General features: G+C 39.4%; 1 protein-coding gene across 1 annotated transcript in view; it reads left to right on the forward strand.

Moving 5' to 3' along the window:
* LOC148506143 (uncharacterized) overlaps positions 1 to 26,746 on the forward strand; it is a 177,807-nt gene that overhangs the window by 50,275 nt on the left and 100,786 nt on the right. The window contains 1 exon segment of the mRNA XM_088447194.1: positions 26,291 to 26,477. Within this exon segment, the coding sequence (XP_088303320.1) occupies positions 26,291 to 26,477 (187 nt within the window).

Below are 26,746 nucleotides of genomic sequence, written 5' to 3' on the forward strand. Positions count from 1 at the left end.
ATTATTATTACATTTTATTTATAGAACACCACAAGTGTTCTATAGTGCCATACAGAAAGCAAAACTATAAGACAATACCGGGTAAAACAGAACAATTCAAATAGCATACAAATCTCGATACAGTCACTGATGGAATGTGTGCAAATGAAAAGAAAAGCATCAGCTAAAACCTGTAGCTGTCAGTGTAGGCACAAATGTTAGGTCTAGTTCACCTGAAAAAATAAAAACAGATGACAGGAGAGCCCAAGGAGGATGTGTAGCAGGTCTGCAAGAGAAGTAAGTGATGAGAAGAGGAGGGAGAAAGGAAGGCCCTGCTCATGGAGCTTACAGTCTAAAGGGATGGGAGAAACATACAGAATACATAAGGAGTGAGCCAGTGTAATGGGATTTAAGCTGCAAGGTGACATGGTTAAGTGGAGGACAGATATGCTTTTATTAGCAGGTGGGTTTCAATGCCCGCTTGGAGCAATGCAGGCTGGGGGGTAGTCTGTTGGAATAAGAGAGATTGTTCCAAAGGTGAAGGGCTGATCAGGAGAAATCTTAACTTCTGGAGTGAGATGTGGTTACCAGAGGGAAGGAAAGGATGCAGTCTCCAGTATGATGAACTTGATCAAAATATTAAACTCATGCAATTGTGACAAAATACATTTGCTCTTTTTTATAGTTCTTACTCTTCCAATTAGAATATTGTAATATAATGCAATAGACCAAGGCTGAAGGTGCAGCATTTTTTCTAACTCAAAGACACTTGTTGGATGGTGCTGGCCAAATTTATGTTTGCCCCCAGATATTGAGCTGTTTATATCTGGTTCTTCTTCAAGAAAGTGGTGGTACCATTTGGCAAAAAAACATGTGAATTATGGAGAAAAATAGGCATTCTGTTGTTGGTACAGATGTAATATGGCAGGACTTTGTGAAGACAATAAAATCCTTGCACTCAGTGAGATTAATCTCATCTGAAAACTGTAAATAGTTTGTATACCTTATATAAAATGCTTCATCCAGGAGGGATCAGGCAAGGATTAGGTCAGAAATGTAGTAGAGCCCAGGCTTCCCTTTTTCATAATTTATTTTATGTTTTTTTGGGAATGTAAGAAAATCAGCAAATTTGTAACAACATTTTTGCATTTATTATGGATATTTATAATAACCTGGAAACCCACATGAAAGTAAAGTTGAAATAGTTTATTTTCTTTTATTCTGCAGTATTGTTATAATAATGACATATTGTAATGTATCCACACACAGAATGGATAATGTGATGTTAGTTAGAGACAAATGTCAAAAGATGAAGGATAAATAGAAACATTGGCAGTATCTTTCATTGGCAAAATGGGCTGGATAACCCATATCATCAGGAGTTGTACTAGTAAATTGATAACATCCTAAAAAGAGCTGTGATTTGTTGGGGCCCCTATTAATAAGGTAAATAATGCTACACAGTACCACCATTATCACATTATGTCAGTGTGTCTCCAGTATAAACATTATGCCATATAGTGTGCCTAGTATGTTACACAGTGCCTCCCAATATATCAGAGTGTCCACATTATGCCACACAATTCTCATAAGCATTAATATTATGCCACCCAATGCCCGCAGTATGCCACACAATTCTGCCAATATCAATATTAGGCCCCACAGAGCCCCCGATTAAGCCACTCAAAGCCTTTAGTATCAATATTATTCCCACAGTTTTCCCCAATATTCCACACAATTCCCCCAGTAATAATATTATGCCTCAAATTGCCCCCTACAGCACTATGCAAACAATGCCCCCAATATTAATATATTCAATTATTTTGCCCTTCCCTCACCCCCACCCCTTATATGATACATTTAATGATTTATCTCTCCTAATCTTTATAGTTGTACTCACTGACCTGCTTATTGGGTGGGCTGGTTTTGGCACAGTCCTCCTCACATTCCTTGTCAGGAAGCTATGCTCCAGCACACTGCTGACCTGTTCCTTGTCATATTCTTGGGGGATGAGACATAAAAACATGTAATCCCCAAGTGTCAGTATCATGGTGTCATCATTACCAGTGGAGGAATAAACAGTCAGTCAGGGACAAATAGGTGCTGGGCCAGCTACTGGCACTCTGTATGCCCTATGCATTCAGAAGCAGCAGCACAGCAGCCCCATTACAATCCAGGAACAGGTACCACTGCATTCAGAAGCAGCAGCACAGCAGCCCCATTACAATCCAGGAACAGGTACCACTAGGCACCTGCTCTCGGCAGACTGAACCTATGTGAGCGCTCTTTGTGTGTGAGGTACCAGGGGCAACTGCCCCTGTTGTTCTCCCATGAATCCAACCCTGATCTGGAGAATACAGTCTCCTTGCGGTAGCTTCAGAATAGACTGCCCTTTTAAGAAATCATATGTGGTAGGCAGTATACAGTCTACTTTAAGGATCAGGGACAAAGTAGGCTGTTGTAGAGAGTGTCCAAGACCTACGACCTACTGAAAAGGGAGCATGGCTCATCTGGGGAGGCATGGTCATAGCCATTCATAAAAAATGCAAAACATATGTGTGGTGACACAAAGCTGTACAGGGGGTGCCAGTGGCTGCACAGGGGGTACAGCAGTTGCTGCACCCACAGGATTGCAAGGAGGAAGGGACTTGAAGGCCGGGGGTGTCTGCACTCAGAAGGAGCTCTCTTCATAAGTACCGACTAGGCTATTAGGCCTAGCCAGAAATAGCCCCTGGTTATTAGCCTAGGCATGGGGTGCCCTGGAGGGGGACCCTGTATTGGGGGGGTCCCCAACTCACCAGGGATCCCTGGACTGATTTGACTAGTGGTCAGGGGTATTGCTTTGGCCAGAGAACCAAGAGATAGAGTTTCCCTGGCTGTGGCATTACCCACCCACTAGAAAGAGCCAGGTGCTGTTTATGGAAATTACGGTGAAACCCTATGCATTTTTTCCCTGTTTTTCCAGAACCAGGATCAGCTCAGAGCCTGATGCTGGCTGTGCTAAGTACAGTGGAATCCTACACATTTTTCCCCTGTATTTACACAATCAGGACTGGCTGTCAAAAGTCTGGGGCTGGTTGTGCTTTTAGGGGGGGGACCCCACATCAACTTTTTTTTTAAAGTAACACTTAACAAGATTTTTACACTAAGATGCATGCATGCACCTCACTGATGTATGCATGCTTCTGTGTCAAATAGAACTGCTCATGCTATAATCGAATGCATGAGCCAATCAGTAGATCTGACACCAATAGATAATCTGTTCTAGTGAAAGATTTATTAGGGTGGGAGTAGAAGGTATACTTTATATTATTGGGATTGAACAGCCTCCATGGGTCTACCACTGAGTGATGGTTTTTGATCATTAAAATATTCTCCTTCTTTTGATGACTCCTTACTTTTGTTAGGTTGGATTTATCTAGCCTTAACTTACCTACACAATTAAAATCTCCATCTATTATTTGATTTGGTGTATATCTTTTTATTAACAATTGTGAGATTAACAGGAAAAAATCATGATTCTGTTCATTTGGTGCATTGATGTTCAGTAACATAAATTTGTTTTTGCAATCCTACGGTCTGATAACTAATATCTCCAACCTGGGTCTGCCACTTTATGGTCTATGGTATAATCAAGGTTTTTATTAAATATTATTGCAACTCCCCTTACTTTTTTTGTTAGTTGAGGCAGTTACGCACTCACCTATCCAGTTGGCATTAATGCCCTTTGTGTACTTAATTCCCAATGGGTATCCTGTAAAAACACAATATCTGATTGATATTTTTTAAATGATTAACCACCTTTTTCCTTTTGATAGGTGGTTCTACATTCCATGACAGAATATGGATCTTGGGCACAGGGTTCGATCTATTTGTCTCTCTTCTGTCTGACATATTGTAGCCTCCTTGATTTCTTTCCCCTTTTACTTTTACTTCCCATTCTTATTTTCCCTCTCCCTTTAAAAGGTCGCTCATGCTCACCTCTCATAACCCCCTTTAACACTGTATATAAAATGTTCCTCTATTTGTAGTTGACTTTGTTCTTCTTTCCTATCAGTACCTCTTTTTCCCACTTTATCCTCCTGATATCCAACTATATACAAATTTTTATTCAAGACTTTTCTTTTTTCATACCCATTTGGAGAACCAGATTAAGGTGCTAACCTAGTGCTTATCTATACCTATTAGATGCTCAACATACATTTTTGCATCTTTAACTTCCCCAAATGTATACTGTTGATCATTTTTTATTATCTTCAATTTAGCTGGGTATGCTATCATGAAGTCATTGTGGAGTAGTGAGCATAGTGGTGTAAATTCTTTTCTTTTCCTGGAAACTTGGGCTGAGAAATCATGAAATATTAAGATTTTAACACCATACAGTGTAAATGATGGAAGTTTTCTATATGCCCTCAAGATTGCTTTCTTGTCTCTAAACTTCAGAAATCTTGTGAACACAACTCTAGGTCTCTGTATTCTCTCGGCGTTCTGGGCCTAACCTATGGGTTCTTTCGATTATTACTTCTCCTAGGGTTTCTCCCAGCATGAGGGCTTCTATTATCTCCTTTTGTAATACCTCTATTAGTTCTTGACCTCTAACCTGCTCTAGGCTTCCTATAAATCTGAGATTATTTCAACAATGTCTATTTTCAAGATCCTCTATTTTCTCTTCAAGAGTTTCTATCATTGATGTCTATAATTGAAGTTGTTTTTGGATTTTTATTGTTCTATCTTCCATATCGCTAACTCTTTGTTCAACTGAGTCAATTCTCTTGATATTTACCTCAAGTGTCTTAATTACCGAATTTAGAGATTCTTGTAATAGATCAAATTTTTGGTCAGTCATTAGCACAAACCGTTTTTCTATCATGGGCAGTAAAATAGATAATACCTCCCTTGCCACTTCTGCTGCATTTGACATATTAATAGAGTTTTCAGGCCCCGTTGCATTTAATTATTCTAGGTACACAGGTATATTTTTGGGTGAGTGCAGATCGCTCTGCCTGGGGTTTACTGTTCCCCATTTTAGTACCACCTGTTTATCCAAGTACCTTTTCATGCTCAATTTGCTATCAAGAGTTTTGTTTCTGTAAATTCAACTATTAGCACTACCCGGCCCTTTAAATCAGTTTGTTCAACTTTATTAATTACTATCTTATCGTATATACTTTAAACAGACACCCATAAAGAGTTAACCCTCATATAGGTCTCAACCCATCAATCTAGACAAATACTAATAGCAATATTTATCTATACAATAGTCAAATCTTTGTTTTCCACTCTTAACAATTAGCTGGTTCCACAGACAACATCAGTCACAAATAAAAAATAATCTGTATTCTAGATCAAGTGAAGTCAGTAAACTCCTCCCTCACTGCGCAGTGCAAAGTCCATACCTAGACTTATGCACTGCCATCCTTCATTTTGGGAGGTGCCTCCATGATCTCCAATATCAATGGGGGCCATGACAATCACCGCAGCACTGCTGCATACACCAGCATAGGTGTCGCACATCAACATAGGTGCCCGCTGCCTGTTGTTAGGCAGACAAGCCAATTACTTGCAAAATCACTACATGGCCCCCCAAGGATATATCATCTTCACACCACATGATTATCTTTGTACCATTATTATGATTTAGTTTGCAATTGCATTCCCCACCCAAAGCTAGGGCCTGTTTAGGAACTAGCCCGCTACCAACTACCCGCCTACTCCCTGCCCCCTGCTAGTAGATCCTCTATAAACCATGCTATTCTGTAATCTGACAGATGTACTTCATTTGCCATGTATAGTGATTCCATTGAAGCCACTATTCATGTGTGCCTAATCACCTTATCTCCTAAGTTGGTTATGAATTTGCCTATTATCCTATTGACCTGCCACCCTGTCCTGTGCATAACTGGCCCTGCTGCTGGCTGCCACTGCCTTTTATGGAACTATGTTTGACCAAACCAGGAGTGCGTCCGGGCCAACATGAATGTGCCTTGCTTAGGTCTATTTTAATTCCCCTGACCAGGCTCCAGAAACTTGTTCTGCCTAAATCATTTCCCCCCAAATGTAATACTGTCCTCCTTGGATATCTGTATTGCCTAGCGGCCCTAGCAGTTTCTGCGTCCAGCTGTTCCCACCTTATTCCTCTCCACAACCACCTGATTTGACCCTGCTGTCTCTCTGCAGTCTGCACTAAACCATTCTCCCTTACATATCTCTCCACCCAGAAGATAAAAGAATGCACCATGATCCAGGTGTCTCCGACCCCACTGTGCAGTTCTGAAATTTGGAAAAAACATGTCAGTAACAATGTAATGCACAAAACTTTCAACCCCTCTTCCTTTGTTCTAACTACTACAAATGTGTGCCCACTTGAGGTTCAAGACCCTTGAAGGGGGTAAAAACAAAAACCTCATATCTAGGGCCAATTGGAGAAGATAGAATTTATAACGACATGAGTAAAAATAAAACCCCCCTCAGAGGTGCATCCCCTCACTTCACCCGAAATCATGATGAGTATGAGCCAACATCTGCCTTCTTCCCTGGTCTAATGTAACTCTTGTAACTTTTTCCTTCCATAAAGTTGGGAGAAGAAGCAGAAAGCTGCATCTTTTCTTGTATAACCCCTGACAACAAGCAGGAGACCCCTGGCAATGAGCAGGAGACCCCTGGCAATGAGCAGGAGACCCCTAACAATGAGCATGAATCCCATGGCAATGAGCATGAGACCCCTGGCAGCAAGCATGTAAACCCATAGCATAAAACCCTTGGCAACGAGCATGAAACCCCTGAGAACGAGCATGAAACTCCTGGCAATGAGCATGAGACCCCTGGCAACGAGCAGGTAATTGAAATGTAATTTGAAGCCTTACTATGGGGCATAAAATGGTGTTAGAGGCATAACTGTTTGTGGCATAATGTGTAATGGACATTAAAGTGTGTAGCACAATGTGTACTGGGCATTACTATAAGGAGGAAAAATTATAATGTAAACTGTCAATGGGGGGTGGAGGTGCATTTTTTAACTTTCCACACTGGGAGCCAAATTGCCTATAAACATGCCTGCATTAGTATTAAGAAAATGCCATGGGGGGAGGGCACCAAAACTGGCAGGCGGCAAGCAAAATATTAAGTGCACAGTTTCTCCATCTAAACGTGACCTCTGTAGATGCGGCTCTGAATCGAGGAACACAGCAGCTTTCACTGATGACCCCACAACACTCCCATAACATGCCCATGAAACACTCTTTTTGAGTTCACTTCAGGTTGCCGCCCAGGAACGCCCATCACTCCACTGCTCCATTTGCAATGCCATCTGATCCAATCGCACCAGCATCATTGTGTGTACACTCAGGGTATCACATTTTCTGTACTGGCTTTCTGAAGTTCTAGCACATGTGCAGTTGCTACAAATCACATTGAGCAAGTTTTATGCCAAGATGCCTTGTTATTTATATTATTTATATAAAAACACTTGAATTACACAATAAAGTGTACATTGCAGGCTTATTCTGGTTAGACTTTTTTGTCATTGGCTCTGTAACCAACTATTTGGAAATCCCCTTTTCAAAATCGTGCATTTGCCACTGTATCTATATGTGTATACCCATGTATACACATACCTAAATGCCTAACTTCTATCTATCCGTGTGTGTACATTTCTATATCTATGTACATATAGCTTCCTACATGCACATATATACCTGTAAGCTTACCCTTACATACCACTAGATCCATAGATATGTGCCCATGCACATACACATATATATCCCCATCTACCTAATATATAAATGTATACACACATATATCCAATTATGATGTACCTACCTACACATACATGTCCATCCACATGTAAATGAATACCCATACATTAAAATGTGCCTACTCCATAATACATTGACCCATAATTCTATGTATAAATTAACATATCTAATGTATATATATATCTATATATACAGTATATCCATACATATGCCACACCTACAACATACATGCCACACCTACCCAATAAAAAAAATACTATATATATACATATATATATATATATATATATTGTGATAGGAGCAGTATAGAGGTTAGGGATGGCATGTATATGTGTCCCAGATTTCTGCAATATGTATTTTAACCCCCAGGAAAAGTCTATTTTACAAGTAGATCTGAGTGTCGGCTTTTGGTAAAAGCCGGAGACTGGGTCCTGGGGGTGTGGATGTGAGAGAGAAGGGAGGACTCCATCCACAGGGCCATTTCAGGTGTTAGGCCTTTAAGCCTTAGAGCATGCTAATTAGGGTTTACACCTGGAAGTGGCCCAATATAGCTGTGTAACAGTTTTGGTGCAGTGTCTCACACACCCTGGGGAGAACAGACACTGAGGTTTTCTTCTGAGACACTGTGACATTGGTATGTACTATGTTTGTGGTAAGGCAGTAGGCCCTGCCACATGTAGAGAGGGAGTTACCTATCTAGTTAGTGCCAGATGAGCTAGGGTTTATTTTTATGTTTTGTTTGTTTGATTATTGGTGTCACTAAATAAAAACTGGTGCTGACCAGATTGCACGAAGACCCTCAACTAGTGCTGTTTCCTGGCTGCTGTGGGTAAGGAGATGTCCATCTACCCCAGGAGAGGGACCCCTACCCCGATTATATCACTATATATATATATTTATATATATATACACAGTATTAATACAGTATATACATACATACACACACTTAAATACCTGCTCACAGCAATACTTACATGTACCTTTTCATACACGTAAGATACCTAACCCCCCAAATGTATACATAATTATATGCATATGTGCACACACACAAATACAGCTATATACGTATATGTCTGTACACATATGCATATGTAAGCCTACCTATATTTACACATCAACATAGAAACATGCCTACAGTATTTTCTTATTCCTACATACATGCACTGACCTCTGCATGTCCCTCAGTAGGGGGGATTGTCTACGGTTAGGTGAGGGCTGTTTAGAAAGGGGATGTGTTGTGTTTGTCATTGAGAGGTTTTTCTGCCCTAGAACATTATACCAAGAAAGGAAGGGGGGGCAGTTAAGTTGAGACGTGGGAGGTTAAATGTAGTGGTGAACATAAAATGGCCTGCCATCAATAGTCAATGGTTTTAAACCATTAGTAGAAATAATCAATGGTGAGCATTGATGTTGTTCCATTATCAGTTTCTGCCTCCCAATGTTCCCTTGCTGGTCAAACACATTCAACATCGACATCTGTCCATTGCGGACTGTCAAACCATCGATGGCAGAGGACTAAGCCCTGGTTAACTATGTATATGAGACTAAGAAGACACAATTTGGATTTTTGAGAAAAACAAAGAAAAATCCACATCGCTCAAAAGAGAGCAAAAAATAGGGAATAGCAAAGAAAGCATGCACAGGAATCAATAGAGTAGAAGACTGTGCCAGGAAGATGCCAGACTCGGGACTTTAAATTAGAGTCTGTGTATTGTTATGAACAAAGGAAGGACACAGGAGGGGAGGGGGGAGAACAAATTGGCTTAAAAGAAACCTTGCAGCTTACAAGAAAACAGAAGACCACATATATTGTTAAAAGATATTTGAAAAGCAAGCCACATATAGGTGAGGACAGAGGGAGCGATAAGTCAAATAGATATACAGTACCATCAAATTACTAAATTTTGAGACAAGGGGGGGAGGGGGTGATGGGGACAAAGAGCTAAAGATATGTGGCACATGTTTGGTGAATGAACAAACTGAGTGCTGGCCTGAAGCAATTTCCCTGATCAGGAGGCTCAGTTTTGTTATAAAGTGTATAATGGATGAGACTTGCCGGACCAATGTAATGTAACTAACATTACCTGAGTTCAAATTAGGCTGGTTGTTTTTATGAAAAAGTTTAGAGAAACAGACTGGTGGGGAATTGTACTTACTTCCTATTAAATGCAGCAGAGGGAGCTTAAAGTTGCTTGGCCAAATGGCCTGACAAACTGGGACAGTGAAACTAGGGAGCACAAAGCAGTCAAGGGATGGGGCATTTATGAGAGGGGCTGTGTTAGGGAACTGAATCTGACCCATACTTTACTACATTTACTACGATATACAGCGATTCTCAATCATACATAATGCAGCGATTGCTTTTGCACAATGCAAACCTTATTTAACAATTCAAACAATAATGCACAGCAATTATAAGACATACATTCAACGATTTATGTTCAAAATGCAAACCCTTATCCTAACAACTTAAACTATAATACTCAGCAATTATATAACAGCACTTGATGTTACAACATGCGAATGATCCTGATAAGGTAAGACTAAGGACCTGATTCATAGCTGCACGCTAGATGCGATTGCTCGCTCCAGCGTATGCGTCCAGTGCATGCCAGCTAGGTAGGCGATCGCACGGCAAGGCATTAACACGCCCACTATGTCTTGGTTATCGATCACTTTGTGTATGCAGACGCCCACCAGCCATTCATAAGACGCCCACTTGCGCACGTCATCTCCTGGAAGTGCATGAAAACATTGGTACATCGAGCACCTTCGGATGTGCTTGCAGCACTTGAGGTTGACTATACCTGGCCGCAAGCACTGCAATCACTTCAGTGTGAAATACAAGTAGGTGACTAGTACAATGATGCTGCCTGTTAATCATGCACACCTCTGAAACGGCATTGAAACACACAGGCAAGCCTGCATTCATAGCTCCGCCACTCCCCCATTTCTAGTGCCCTGCGCCTTTGGCACCCACAAATGGCCTCTTCTGTCAACTGGGCTGTCTTTGCTGGGCGAGCGACCGCTTCCCAATCTAATGCAGTGGTTGGCACACGTACATTGTGATGCATACGCATGTGCAGAATGCAATTATCGGCCAGTTATGAGCAATCACATCCTAGCGAGCAGGTCTGAATCAGGTCCTAAGTATGTAATAGCTATGAAGAAATAGACTGAGGTTAGGGGCTTAGTCAAGAAGGATGAAAGTATAGGTTTATTTATTTTTTTATTAAGATAGGGGAAACAGCTGAAAGGTACTGCAATGGTAGCTGGAACTGGAGTAGGGCAGCTTTGGGATGGCACTGCGAGCAGGGTAGAAAAGAGTATTTGCTACGTAGACAGAGAAGAAAATTATTGTGACTGCTATATAAATACTGTAAGCTTGTCATAAGCAATATTCTTGTTGAAAGGCTTAGAACATAGGTGAAGCTAAAGTGGACATAAGATATAAGAGACTTTCTGGAGTTTGCAAGGCTGTGTATCAAAGTGAACACCAGTTGCTAAATAAGCAATCTCCTCTGATTTGTTATGCTGTACGGGAAAGTGAATGCTAGTCAGCAAGCGGACATGGAAGAAAAGCACTGGGAATATGATACAGACTTATAAGCTTGTTATAAACAAAATGCCTACTGATTGAATATCTAAGTTGGGTATTTGTGCATAGCTGGCTGTGAAAAACATTGAGATAACTCTTATTGATAGAAGATAATATAAGCTACAAGAGACTTTCATTCTTGTTTTAAGGTGTCCCATTGTATCAATCATTCATGATTTCATACATAGAGCATACTTTACCCATAACAGGCAACATAACATTTATCTCTTTCAAACTGTGGCTCTATGGACAATATCCTCAATATTTTCTCAACTTGCCCACTTCTGAGGTCTCTGTGGGAGGAATTGTTTGTCATGATTCATAAACTGTCAGGCACCCCACTACCTATGGACCCTTTCACCACCCTGCCACACTTTTATCCAGGTGACCTGTCGATGAGAGATAGATATCTTATGGGTCACATTAAAATTGCCATTAAGGCCTCCATAGCACAACTGTGGAAGACCACATCTGTGCCCAAAATATTGGTTTTAGAAAATAAGATCCAAAAGCATTGTGGTTTTATAACTGCTGACTGTAAATATTCTACATCTGCCTCATCTCTCCTTATGAAATGGTTCAAATGGAGTGACTGCCAGGAGGAGAAAGGTCTTAATTTCTTCCAAAGTTTTACTGCTGTGTAATTTGATTTATGGTAGAACTGCTATGATTCAGTTCTTCAAAATGTTATCAGGATTTACTCCCCTATGTGTATCCCCATATATATGTTTCTTTAAACTTCAATAAACATTACTGTGGAAAAAAACTGGTATGTATTCTAAATTTGGAAACCATTAAAAGTGGATGAAAAGGTGTTTTAGTGGAATCAGTATGATTTACCGCCGGCTGCATTGAGTGAAAATCCCAAAGCTACAAAAGGTAAGTATAACTAAAAAATTTTTAACCCCCCCCAACCCTCCTTTAGGGGTGCCTAACCCTAACCTTCCCTCCAAGTTCCTAATCCTAACCCCCCTTTAAATTCCTAAATCTAACCCACCTTCCCTGCAGCCTAGACCTAAGTCTCCCAGGAGGGTGCCTAACCCTAACCTCCCCCCAGGGGTGCCTAACCCTAACCCCACCTTCCCTTAGCCTAATGCCAACCACCGAGGGGGTTGCCTAACCCTAACTCCCCCCGGGAGCCCCTAACCTAACCCCCCATGGCTTACCTTTGCTCGGTAATCTGGGTGTCAGGCTCCTGGCATAGGTCTAATGACAGATGTCGGGATTTTGACACCTGTCACTTGTTCCTTGACAGGATAAGATAGTCGGGAAGCCGGCTGTTGGGATTTCATCCGTCGGCTTCCTGACTACTTCCCGTTTTATGAGAGGATTATATCCTGACTTTTGTCACCCCTGAGTGGATCTTTATTGAGACCAACATATAAATATTAGGTTAAAAGTATGCACAATGCTTAGCCTATGACCATAAATAGTTGCATTATATGCTACACTATGTTTCTTGTTGTTCTATGTTTATTTTTTAATTCTATTTGCTGGCAAAAATCTTACAAGTGAAGCAGATTGTATACAGTTAATCAATTATTATTATTTATTATATGTAAACACTAGCGCATTTGAGGGTTTGTTGTATGTATATATGTACAGTATATGCATGTATATATTAGAGATGAGCAGTTCAGTTTTGACTTGGTTCTATTCACAAAATTAGCACAAGTTTGGATTTATCTAATTGGCTATCTGAAACACATGACAGCTGAATAGCCAATATGTTGCCATTTTTTAAAATCCGAACATAACTAAGTAAAACTGAATTGCTCTTCTCTAGTGTAATTATATATATATACATATTAGAGATGTGTGCCGACCCCCATATTTTGGTTTAGGTTTTGGATCTGTTTCTCCTTGTGTTTTACATCTGGATTGGTTTTGCCAAAACCAACTTTTGCGTGTTTTGTTTTTGGGTTTTGGATCTGTATTTTTTTGTAAAAAATTATAAAAACAGCTAAAATCACATAATATGGGCTTTTGTTTGTTCCTACAGTATTATTAACCACAATAACATTCATTTCCACTCATTCCCAGTCAATTTTGACCACCTTACAGCTCACAATATTGTTTTCATTCAGTTTAGGCCCACAATTTGCACTAAGCTAGCTGGCTGACTAAGCTAAGCAGCAACAGTGGGTGTCACAAACATGTGGTAGTTCAACTTTCAACATGGCACATCAGGAAACAAATGTTTTTATTATTCAAGAGGCCTGAGGGAGTTGGAGTGTGTATGTAGTTGAAGGCAGGGACAGGAAGTATTGATTGGTTATAAAGTTAACTTATTTTTGTAAATTCCAAAGTAAGTTTATGAGGGAGAAGGGGAGGGGAAGAGGGGAAGCATTTACAAAAATTATTTTATTCATTCACATCAGTCCTTGCCCAGAAGAATCCTTGAGCACCATGCCTGCTTCTGCTGCTGGGAGTGGATTTTCATCCAAGAAGGGGACTAGGAAGAGTGCTTTCGGAAACAATTGACTGTTAAATAATCCTTTGCAAAGATTCTTGAAAAGCATTTCCCAACCTGTACATGGACATTAAAAAACATAGTTAGTGGCCTCCAAACTGCCGTTGTACCCACTGTCCACTTAACCAGCACAGATATGTGGATAAGCAGAACAGAGCAAATGCAAGAATTAAGATTTAACGTTTAAGTCTTATGGTATGTCTTGAGAATCCTTGAGCGCCATGCATGCTGCTGTGAGTGGATTTTCATCCCAGAAGGGATGAAGACATTGTTTCTTTTTTCGCAATGTACACAGATCTGAAGAGCTGTTGATAAGCAAATTGTCAGCTCAATTGACACGTGATGCAGCGATAGCTTCTCCTTCAGTTTCTCCAGCAAGTGCATCTGCCAAGAAAAAAACTAAACTTTCAAAACACCCACTGGTGATTCAGATTTTCCAACACAACCAAGTGTTAACTTTTGACATCTGGTCAGGTCAGAATTTCCTACAATTAATGAGACCTCTGCCATGACTCCATCTGGTATGGTCACATTCAAAGAATGGTTGAGGAATATTTAAAACATTTTAATGATAGCATCCAAATAGTCATGTCAGACAGTCCATTTGACTACTGGCAGGAAGAAAAGGTAATTTGGAGGCCCTTGCACAAACTGGCTTTGCTTTACTTGAGCTGCCCACCCTACAGTGTATACTCAGAAAGAGTTTTCAGTACAGCCAGGAACTTTATCAGTGATCGACCTATGAGGCTACTTCCCCAAAATGTGGAAAAGATGAAATAGTAGTAGTAGCAGCAGTAGTAGTAGCAGCAGTAGTAGTAGTAATAGTGGTAGTAGTAGTAGTAGTAGTAGTAGTAGTAACAGTTGTAATAATAGTAGTAGTAATAATAATAGTAGTATAATTAGCAGCAGTAGAAGTAGTAGTAGTAACAGTGGTTGCAGTAGTAACAGTAGTATCAATAGTAGTATTAATAATAATAGTAGTAGCAGCAGCAGCATTAGTAGTAGTAGTGGTAGCAGTATTAGTAGTAACAGTATTAACAATAGTAGTAGTAATAATAATAGTAGTAGTAACAATAATAGTAGTAGTAGCAGCAGTAGTAGTAGTAGTAGTAGTAATAGTGGTAGCAGTAGTAGAAACAGTAGTAACAATAGTAGTAATAGTAATAATAATAGTAGTAGTAACAGCAGTAGTAGTAGTAGCAGCAGTAGTAGTAGTAGTAGTAATAGTGGAGGCAGTAGTAGTAGTTACAGTAGTAATAATAGTAATAGCAGTAGTAGTAACAGTAGTAATAATAGTAGTAGTAGTAGTAGTAGTAGTACTAGTAGTAGTAGTAGCAGCAGCAGCAGAGCTACAAATTCTACGAGAAAGACCTTTACTGTCAATTATGTGCAAAAATTACAGAGGATGTTATGATGTAGATCATTGATCATAATGTACATCACTGCAGATGATGTAACAGGGTGGAGGTTCCTAGATGGTTAAGGTCCATAATTTTGGCTTTACAACTGGTTCAGATGCCTTCACAATTGTGTTTCTGGTCTTATGCCCAGGCATAACCCCAGCCTATAAGCCAAGTTTATATAATTACCCCAGCCTATACCATCACCCCAGCCTATAATATCACCCCAGATTATTTTACAAGCACCCAAGCCTATATCTTCATCCCATCCTGTGTTGTGTATAAATTATAGCTGCGCTCCCTGTTAGATTGGGAATTCATTGCCCACTTTAATGGATGTGAGCTCCATTTTAGTCCATATCAACACATCACCTACACATCTTCTGACCTGGGCTACAGGAGGAGCAGCTGCACTGTGGAATACGGTTGCATGGAGTTGTCCCTCTGACTCACTGAAATTCAGGTAGAGGAGCCCTGGGTAGGGAATAGGGACACTATATCAGAGAATGCAGTTTTAGCTGCTTATTTAATTTTTTAAACCATATCCTCTAATTTCACATTTTGAAAATATGTTTATGTGAATCTTAGCTGAGGAGTTTGTGATGTCATTATGTTTAATATATTATGTACATAATTTAGCACTTTGTTGTGGTCTTGTAGTCGGCATGCATTTTTTTATTGCTAACTTTTTGTTATTAAATTGTAAAATTGTGGAGTTTCCACTTACAGTGTCACAAGATTTCTTCTTCAGGGTCCATAAAGTCCAAAGGATCTAAGTTTGGGTGTGTAGTGGAAACGATACCCCGCCTTCAGCCACAGGCATTTCGTTTTTTTGTTTGGTGTGGCAAGGTGCACCTGTTGTACAGCAGGACTGCTTAGGCAGCCCCTGGGTTTTTTCTTTTATGATTTATTTAAGTTTTTTTAACTACTGAGTTTAGCCGTACCAGGCACCATTAATGACGCAGGCACTGCAACTCCTACTACCTCTGCCGGCAGCAAAACACCAATACCGCTATATGCCCTGAGTTTTTCAGCGTGTCTCAGTGTGGCTTAACTCGTGCCTCTGTGTTGGACTGCAGTCAGGCATGGAGATGACAGGTAAGTGCGCAGCAGTCCTGGCATCCGATGTAGGAGACATATCGGGTGCAGCTGCGGGTGAAAGCCTTGTGTGATGTTTCCTCACTAAGGCGGCCAGGTCCTTATTGTCTGTTGCCAGGGATGGGTAGTAGAGGCACTAGAGCGCACTAGTAAGTGTCTACTACTATGACTATGCCAGCATTCCCATGCCGCCAAAATTGCACCTCCCCAACCCAGTCGCAACTTCTGGTATGGATTTCAGCATCTGGGCCCTCATTCAGAGCCGTTCGCTATTTGCGGTCGTTCGTTTAAAAACAAGGGGTGGCTATTCAAATGATCCATACGCACATTGCAGTCTGTTCACACCTCTAAGTCTGAACGAACGAGCAAAACATACGCTCGTTTATTTGTTAAAAACGCCCCCTGGCCGCTCGCACCATACGTCATGTCCGCTATTTATTAGATTAATCGAGTACATCGACCAGCGTATGAACTGCTCGCTATTCTTGTGGTTGGTGTTTGCTACCACAAATTTGCGAGCAGTTCTGGCTATAAAATAACCCAGTGACGTGGACAATGACGCTGCTGTTTTAAATATACACACCCATAAAACGCCCGTTTTGACCTTTAAGCACGCCTGCGTTCGGATCTCCACTCCCCATTTTCAAGCACCTTCCCCTGTTACCACCCACATACGCCTCATTCTGTCACTCAAAATAGCAGGCACTCGCAATTTAGCGTACAAACGATTTTCGGCCGCACTGACTGGTTCGCGCATGCGTACTAAAAACCGTACGCATGCGCAGATGTGCAAACATCGCTCGGAACGAGCGTACTGCCGCTAACGAGCGGCTCTGAATGAGGGCCCTGGTTTGCTATATTTGCCCACCTCATGGTGAGATGCTCACAGATTGCATTTGCATGTGTACTGTGATAGCTGTTGGTCTCAGAGGTTGGTCTGTCTCCCTGTATACCTCTCCTTTGGGTCTAGTAAATAGCACTCTGTACACTTCCATTACCCCTGCAGGGCTGGTCAGTTGATAAAAAGTCCAAAAGCAATTGTGCATATTTATGCATTGTATGTGACTTTAAAGCTAGCTGCTGTATTTGTACACCCCTTTTATTTCCAAACTGTCAGTTATACCTATCACTGTGTTTCTCCTCATCCCTGAGGGTGTGGGGGGTTTCATTGATAAGGGGTCACATTGCATTTATACTGTACACCTTATACCATTTATACATTTGTCATGTCTAAAGGTGTAGGTGAGAAGGATGATATGTTAGTACTAAGCTCATGTGTGTCTTGTCTGGCAGGCCTGTCTGAGAAGGATGTTAACCAGGATTGATTGTGTAGCCACTGTTTTAAACAGTTATCTGTTCAATCCAGTACATCTAGGGCTCCAGCGCTAGAGCCACCCAGGTGGTATCAGGTTTTATCACACTTAGTGGACAAAATCGCAGAAGCATGGGCTCCGGCTGCAGTATTTCCTCATTCTATGATGTATTCACAGCAGTTGCATCCTTTTATATTTATGCCCCCCATGAATCCTGTTGGGTTTATTCTACTGCTCACTCTAGTCAGAGTATGTCACCATCTATAGCTCCTTGTGTCAGGCATTGTCACTCTATTTCCAGTCTATCGGAGCTACCTACAACATAGACTGGGCTACACAGCAATATCATCACAGACAGCTGCACAGCATGAGGTATTGTGATTACACCTCTTGTGCCCTTCTGTCATGCTGGACTATTTGACTGACTACTAGCCACAAGCGGACCAATTACTTCAGAAGATCCACTAGACCGCAGCCTCAAACCGGTTTGTTATACTGGAGGATCACAGCCGCACAGAGAACATTTCCATCTCTCGCACATAGGTTCCCCAACATGGGAATCCATCTAGCTTGCTATCGCATATTAGAGCTGCTCCCATATCATTGGACTCTCAACATATGGTGAGCATACAACGCTTATTATACCAATCTGATTGATTAAGATCCAAATCAGGGTGACAGCATTATCTATCATATTCCAGCCCCAGTAATTGTTATATCATCCCCCCACCTACTAAGCATTGGTGGACAAGGTTCAAGATGGATGGTTCAGGAAAGTAGGAAAGTCTCCTACCAATAAATATCTTGGAGGTTCGTGCAGTGCATAGAGCGCTCATACTGGTGCAGGACCTCCTACAGGGCAGGCCTGTCCAGGTCCAGTCTGACAACATGACAGCAATGGACTACATAAACCATCAAGGAGGCACACAAAGTCTGGCAGCCATGAGGGAAGTGGCAGAAATTCTGCTGTGGGCAGAATGCCATCTTCAGGCAATCTCTGCAATAATCATCCCAGGTAATCTCTACTGGAAAGCAGATTTTCTAAGTCACCAGGTCATACAAGCTGGAGAATGGGCTCTTCATCCAGATGTCTTTCAACTCCTGGTGGACAAGTGGGGAGTACTGGACATAGACCTAATGGCATAACATCACAACTACATTGTACAGATCCAGAACAAGGGACCCCTCAGCCACCTTCGTGGATGCTCTGGCAGTGAGATGGGAATTCAGGTTAGCATACCTATTTCCTTCAATCTCCCTCCTCCCAAGGGTCATCAGAAAGTTCAAGCAGGAAGGTGGCTGGATAATACTAATAGCCAATACCTGGCCCAGGAGGCATTGGTTCTTCGACCTGACATGTCTATCCATAGACCAGTGGTTCCCAAACTTTTTTGAATCATGGCGCCCTAAAGTATCAGCATTGTTTTCACAGCACCCCTAAGTTTAACTTTGTTCTTGAGAAAGTCAGAAAAAAATGTAAAATTGTAAAGTGAAGTAAATTGTGCTTGCCTGTCATGCTTAGGTTCAGTTATGTAGTGGAGGACTGATTTGCACTTCTGTTTGTTCACATATTTACAAAACATTGACAATAAATAATTTGATTTGATGCTGGACCACAAACTTGAGGCACCCCTGCAAGTGTCCCGAGGCACTCCATGGTGCCACGGCACACAGTTTGGGAACCACTACCATAGACAGTCCACTTTCGGTGACTCTATGGACAGATCTGCTAGTGCAGGCTCCCTGCCTATATCAGGATTTACCACGGCTGGCTTTAACAGGATGGCTGTTGAGTCTGCTGTCTTCAAGGCCAAAGGTTTTTTGGCCTCTTTAATTCAGACGATGCTGAGGGCAAGGAAGCCTGCTTCCACCCGCAATCTATTACATAATTTGTAATTCATTTTTTTCTTTGGTGTTCTCACAGATAATGTGGCCCTAAGATCTTCAAGGTCGCGTGAATACTTGCTTTTCTTCAGGTGGGATTAAACTTAGATCTTCACCTGGCTACCTCGAGAGTTCAGGTTTCTGCATTGTCAGTTCCAATTCAGAATTGCCCATCTGCCTTATGTTAGAACATTCCTGCAGGGGATTTTCTGGCTGCAACCTTCATTTTTCCCCTCGGTGGCACCATGAGATTTGACTTTGGTTCTCAGGGCATTGCAGATGGCTCCCTTTAAACCTTTGGATATGATGGACGTAAGATGGTTGACAGCGAAGACACTTTTTCTCCTCGCTATTGCCTTGTAGAGTTTCTGACTTAGCAGCTCTGTCATATCGCTCTCCATATTTGATTTTTCATCAACATAGAGCTGTCCTCCATATTAAGGTGGGTTATCTTCTTAAGGTGGTTTCCCATTTCCATATAGATGAGAAGGTTGTAGTTCAGGCCTTTCAGTATTCAGACCTGTCTACAGGTGAAGCTTCCCTGGATGTTGTTCGAGCCCTTCATATTTACATGGATCGTACAAGCTCCATCAGGAAATCAGATTTGCTCTGTGTTCTATGGGTTTCACAAATGAGGCTGGCCAGCAAACAAACAGATTTTGGCTTGCTGGCTGCATATGACTATTTCTCAGGTCTATACACAGGCTGATCTCCCTGTCCCAAACAATGTGACAGTACATTCTACTCTGTGAGCCTGTCATGCTTGGTTAGACATGGCACCTCGACTGAACAGCTGTGCAATGCAGCCACTTGGTCTTCTGTCAATACTTTTATCAAATTATATGCATTTTATACTTTTGCCTCCCAGAATGCTTCCTTTGGCTGGCAGATTCTCCTCTCTGTGCAGGAGCGTCCCCACCCTTAAGGGAACTGCTTTAGGACATCCCCAAGGTAGATCTTGTGGACCCTATGGACCCTGAAGAAGAACATTTGAGTTATGGTATAACATACCTCAGTTAACTCTTTTTTCATCAAGTTCAATAGGGTCCACAGGGCAACCACCCTGATGCACCTGGTCTCAGTTGGGATCTGTTCTTTTGCTTTTTTTGTATCACTGATTCCCTCTTTGTATGTTGAGTGTTTCTTGTGTGAGATGTACTTCCTTCTCCACTTTTCGCCTCTTGCCATTTGTTTACAAACTGAATGCCTGTGGCAGAGGGTGGGGTATATAGGGAGGAGGACCAGTGCATGTTGGGAGCTTCAAAGCTGGAAGCTGTTTGGTGCAATGGGTCATTTCCACTACATACCCCAAGGTAGATCCTATGGAGTCTATGGACCTCGAAGAAAAAGAGTTAACTGAGGTATGTTATACCATAACTCTAATTTTTTTTACAAATAAATACAGAATAACACACTGCGCTACAACTTACAGTGTCACAAGATTTTTTATGAATTAGAAAAGAATAACACACTGCTCTACCACTGACAGTGTCACAATATTTTTTACAAATACACTGTGTTTTCCACTTACAGTGTTACAATATTTTTACAAATACACTGCATTTCCTCTTACAGTGGAACAATATTTTTTCTGAATATACTGCGTTTTCCACTTACAGTCACAATATTTTTACTAATATACTGCGTTTCCACTTACAGTATGACAATATATTTTACGAATACACTGCGTTTCCACTTACAGTGTGACAACATTTTCGTGCAGTTTTATATATATATATACAATTCTCAGAAATAAGGGGCGCACTTGAAGTAGGTAATTTTTCTTTATCTTTATTCCAGCATCATAGCGCACAATTAGCTTATTGGCATTACAATCCCCCTATGGATCTTTGTCAAGATTAACTAATTGTACCCTATGATGTTGGAATAAAGATTTTTTGCCTACTTCAAGCCTGGAGAGAGCACCCCTTATTTCTGGGCATTGTATGGTACCCCTGGCAACAAGGATATGGAGCAGAAATCCAGCAGACATTAACAGAAATGGATATGAACACACACATCACACCCATATATGAGTATGTATATATATACATATATATATATATATATATATGTATTCAGTAAATGGTTTGTACAATGTCCTATTTTAACATATATTTAAATTATATGGGGTACCTTTGGTGTGCTACAACTTTGAATAATAATTGAATAGGAGAAATTTCCACCACCACTTAGGGGGATTTATTGCAATATTAACTGTTGGTCAAACACAACCTTCTAGTTACTCTTCAAATCACCATTTGTTTATGTTTTGGGTATTATACATAAAATAAAAGCCCTGTGGCAGCCCATAATTCTTATACCTGAATATTTTATTCTTGATATATTAACAGAGGTAAAAATATATAAAACAATTTACAATACAAATCAATATCTACATAGCATAAAATAACTTTTAGTAACCTTCCGCAGTAATGAAGTATAGATGGTATCTGTCACTTACACCCTTATGGGTATGAGCTCTTAGGTGGACCTATCATGTGATAGGTGCAGGTGTTTCAAAGTGATGACCCTACGCATTTCATCTACATACAGGACTTCTTCAGGGGTAAATACTTTAAAAAACAGAACATATGGTGATAAATACAATTGCATATTTACAGTATATAATAGATATATACATAGTCATGTACAGTAATCGAATTAATATTTATACAACATGAAGACAGAAGAGAAGGTTCATGTAACGGAAGTTTATCCAATCAAAGGTTTAACAATGGCTACCGACAACAGACACATAGTAAAAGTACATACCAAAAATGGAACTGGTCTGAATTAACACTCAATAATTTGGAACTGGTTAGAACAGTCAGTAGTATAAGCTTTTTTTTCATCGCTTGATAGGGAGAAATTCCTAGAAAGGCTCTTAGAATCCTAATTGGAGATGTAGACAATTAATATTACATTATAAGATTTGGTATTTATTTTCAATATAGTCACATGTTGAGAGAAATTTTTTTAAAAGAATTTCATGAAAATTAAGTATATACAAGGTGGTTCTTATAACCCGTATATTGTAGTGATTGGGTCTAAATACCCCTCAATAACATAAGTTTATTTTCTGTCCCTTAGTTGCAAAGGGACCAAAAAATGTCTCTCCAAAATGTATATAAAAAGTAGAATATTCATACTACTTTATAGAAACTAATGTTAATTTTCAATATATTCATTAGAAAAATAGGATTAGTACATACCAAGTAGTCTCTTATAACGAGTTTACTGAAACAATTAGATGGATGTTTCTCAACCAATAAATGTAACCTAGTGTATAATGCACAGTATTGTACCTTTGTTATTCTAAGTATATTTAATTTAATGACATCATAAACATCCATATTTATTTAATGAGAAGGATACATACAGATTCCTTAATAGCAATTTAAATATGAAGACATATCATATACTCCCAATGTGTAAAAACGATGAGTTCCAAGCAAGCGTTAAAACCTAATGTGAAGGATAATAGTATTATATGAATGAAATTCCTCCCTTAGTGGGTTATTTGGTTTTCTCTAAGGGGCAGCGATAGTAATTCAAAAGTATGTATCTATTATCAACATATATATAATATATTGTGACTATACTGTAGGGGTATGTATAGCCCATAACAGATATTTAGAAACCATATAATTATAATGCATGTTAATACATTTGTACACATAAATGTTATACACATAATTATAATGTGTACTTCACATTTCCAAGCATAGACCCAGTATCTTAGTTACTTATACAGGAGGATCCATACATAATACTGCATAGTTTATATATCCATATTTACAATAGTATATAACAGAGTTTATAAAAGATAAGTATTTAACAAAGGCTAGTGTAGTCCGTATAGCCATAGTTTACAATTAGAGTTTCCAAAAATAATCTTTAACAAGGGCTAGTAAAAAGGCTTTTATATAAATGTATTTATTATATATTTCACTTGATTTCTTTTTAAACCAAACTCCTAACTTTTATAGATTTTTTTTGTATCTTTAAATATAATACAATTTAGATTAAAACACAATTATATTTAAAGTAAAATGTCTACATATTTTGGTATACTATATTAATTTATGTCAGTTTTCCTAAACTCATCATCTGTATTTGACAAAAATAAGACCATAATTTTTTGTAAAAAAAAAAAACCTTTAAGGTCCATACTCCTAATTGCATTTCCTGTGGTTTTTGCAGCCATAAAATATACTTCAAAATACAGTGGTTCAGTAGATAGTTAAGTTAATCTATATGCAGACATGAACCAGGGAAACAAAGGTTTACCTATTTACTCTGCTTGATTTGTACAGATTATTATCCAGGGTCATTGTAATCAGCCCATGTCTCCTAACTGTTTGGAAAGGCATTTCAAAAACAATAGTGAGATAATTAGCATGTTCATGTCCAATAGTTAGATTGGCATCATTCATATTTTACAACCTTTAATTAAATAATATATTTACTTCACATATACTTAGCTACATTTACCAGACAATCTCCGGAACTACATTCAATAAACTGTGTTATACCTTGACAATCTCCTATAGTTTAGTAAGTGCACAGGATAACAAGATTGAAGAAAAGTTTTTCAGATGACCTGCCCTCTAATACCTTAGATTGACAAATAAATAGTTCTTGTATTGATTTCTGAAGTGAGCAATATTCAAATTATTATTATTGCATTATATTAACATCTTGACCATTCCATAAATGTGACATATAATGTTATATAAGAGGTTTAGGTAGCAATATATAGTTAATACTTCAAAATATTATTGATCATGATGAATAAGGATAGAGAATATGACACCATTCTATACCTATTTAATATATTATAATTGCTATGATGACCTGATGCTAGATTTGTAATCTGCATATTTAATTAAGGTTAAATATAAAACATATTGTTATTTGAATTTGTCAAATAAATTAAGCACATTGTATGGCTAATAAGGTGCACAAATCTTGTTTGGGAGCATAGGTGGTATATAAGTAATTGCTATGAGTTATAGGATAGTTAAGATACAATAAAATATTAAAATAGATTAATAACAAAGGAAATATAACAAAATTGCACAGTAAAGAATGCATTAATAATTATATTCAATCTAGATCAAATTACAAGTAAATAATGGTATATTTTGGTTACCTAATATATGGCTAGGAACATAGGCCCTCATTCAGAGGCAGTCAGAGGATGCAAGCGGTCGCTCAGAAACTGGGCGGCCGCTTGCATCCTGACCGGCCGCCTCTGTTTCGGTCGTTAGGCTGTGGGTTTAAACCCAAAGCTCTAATGACCGCTAGGTTGATGGTGGCGATGGTCAAGGACCATCGTGACAACCGGGGCTTACGACGAGACCCTAGGGTAGGGTCTCACTTGTCGTAAGCCCCAGAGAGCTTCTGGCTCTGTCAGAGCCGGAAGCTCTCCACTGACATCACTAGTGATGTCAGTGGGGCCTCCCCCAAATGGCAGGCATTCCCATGGGGACGCCTCCGTTTGGGCTGCCACCCCCCCGGCCCGCCTTCCAAACTGTCAATCAACATCGACAGCTCGCCCCCTTTGGAAAGAGACCCGCTACGACCGGCGCTGTAGGTCATAGCGGGTCTCACGCATGCGTACGAAGGAGCCGGCTACCTCGTGCGCATGCGCACGGGACAAACATCGAGGCAGCCGTGTGGTCGTAGACCGTATGGCCGCCTCTGAATAAAGCCCATACTGTAATCAAAAAGGAAAGGCAATATGTTACTATTATCACACACAAAGTGACACATTATTTTGGGCCAGATTTTTGTTAATAATTTGGAGCAAGGGACACCCCACTCTTCCTGTTTGGATATCTATGTATAATTTTTTTAAAAAGAGGGCACTCCATTGATCTGCTCTTACAAGTAAACTAATCAATTTTCATTTAAACATAGCTTTTCAGCGGAAGCCTCCACCATTATGTTTTTATTATTATAACAATTCTAACACATGGGATATCAAAATTATAGATTTTTTTTGCACACATATTCATTTAATGAAAAATCTATCTATAGCATAATTTAAAGTTAATGTATTATGCATGTTGGTTGTGTCTATATGAAATGTATATAGTAAGTAACTTACATAAAAAATAATAATTAAAATTTTTGATTAAAAAAAATATTTAATTTTAAATATCTTCTGTTTTTATTTATAACATATAATGGTATCAAGTTTAAGCTATTTCATTGGTCACTCATGATTTAAATACTTATTCAATATATTTTCAATGTAATTTTTAATTATCAGTAAATTCACATGATAATGTTTCTATTCAGCAGAACATGTCTGCAAACCATATACTCCTAAACACATTTTGCAGCTGTGACATTAACAATCATGTAACAAATATAATTAGGTATTTTCAGTCAATCCAAAGAAGCCACTCCATTGTATTCTATGCTCTCTCCAATTGTCATTAATACAACCAACTGACTCATTGGAGCCAACACAATTGCACTTTAACTAGCAATTAACAAAGATTCAGCGGATAGTTATGCCATTTTACAAAACACTTTTCATTTATTGTTAGAATATATACAGACTGCTAACATCTCAATGCATTTGAAATATATTTATTTATTTAACATTAAATATTTTTTTACTCAATTTGTAATCCTGTGTAAATTGTATACATATACAGATGTAAGAGAAATCAGAACTTAACTTTTTATAGAACAACAGTTTTTAGCAGCTGCAACCAAAAGGAAAATGCAGATTCATTTGTATTTGATATTGTGTCTATTGTTATCTTTAGGATTCTTCCATTTGCCGAGCAGTTATCCATGCTGGACTACTTACCAATGATGGGAGACAAGTGACAGTGAGGAAGACTCAGGGCCAGACTAGTTATAGTGGATCCACAAGGAATGGAATAACAACCAGTAACTATGGAACTTGGTCTGGGTCTTTTATAATTCTACAGCATGGTATTCCTCTACCAAGTAATAGTGAGAGACATACTATGGGATTTGCAGCATTCTGCTCACAGTATATAGCACTGATGTAATTTTGAGAAATGAAAACATTGCTGTATTGTACCTTGGTATTAATTAGTAATGTTTGTGACCACTTGCTGTTACTACACAAATACTTTATATTATGACTCAAATTTAGTTTTTTATGTACATTACCACTGCATTGGTTCTCTAGTAAGTATCTGAAAGTATCTGAATATATATTAAAAATATACCTTACTGCATGATTATCTGCA

Source organism: Taudactylus pleione, unplaced genomic scaffold, assembly GCF_031769625.1.
Source record: "Taudactylus pleione unplaced genomic scaffold, aTauple2 ptg000423l, whole genome shotgun sequence".
NCBI classification, from domain to species: domain Eukaryota; kingdom Metazoa; phylum Chordata; class Amphibia; order Anura; family Myobatrachidae; genus Taudactylus; species Taudactylus pleione.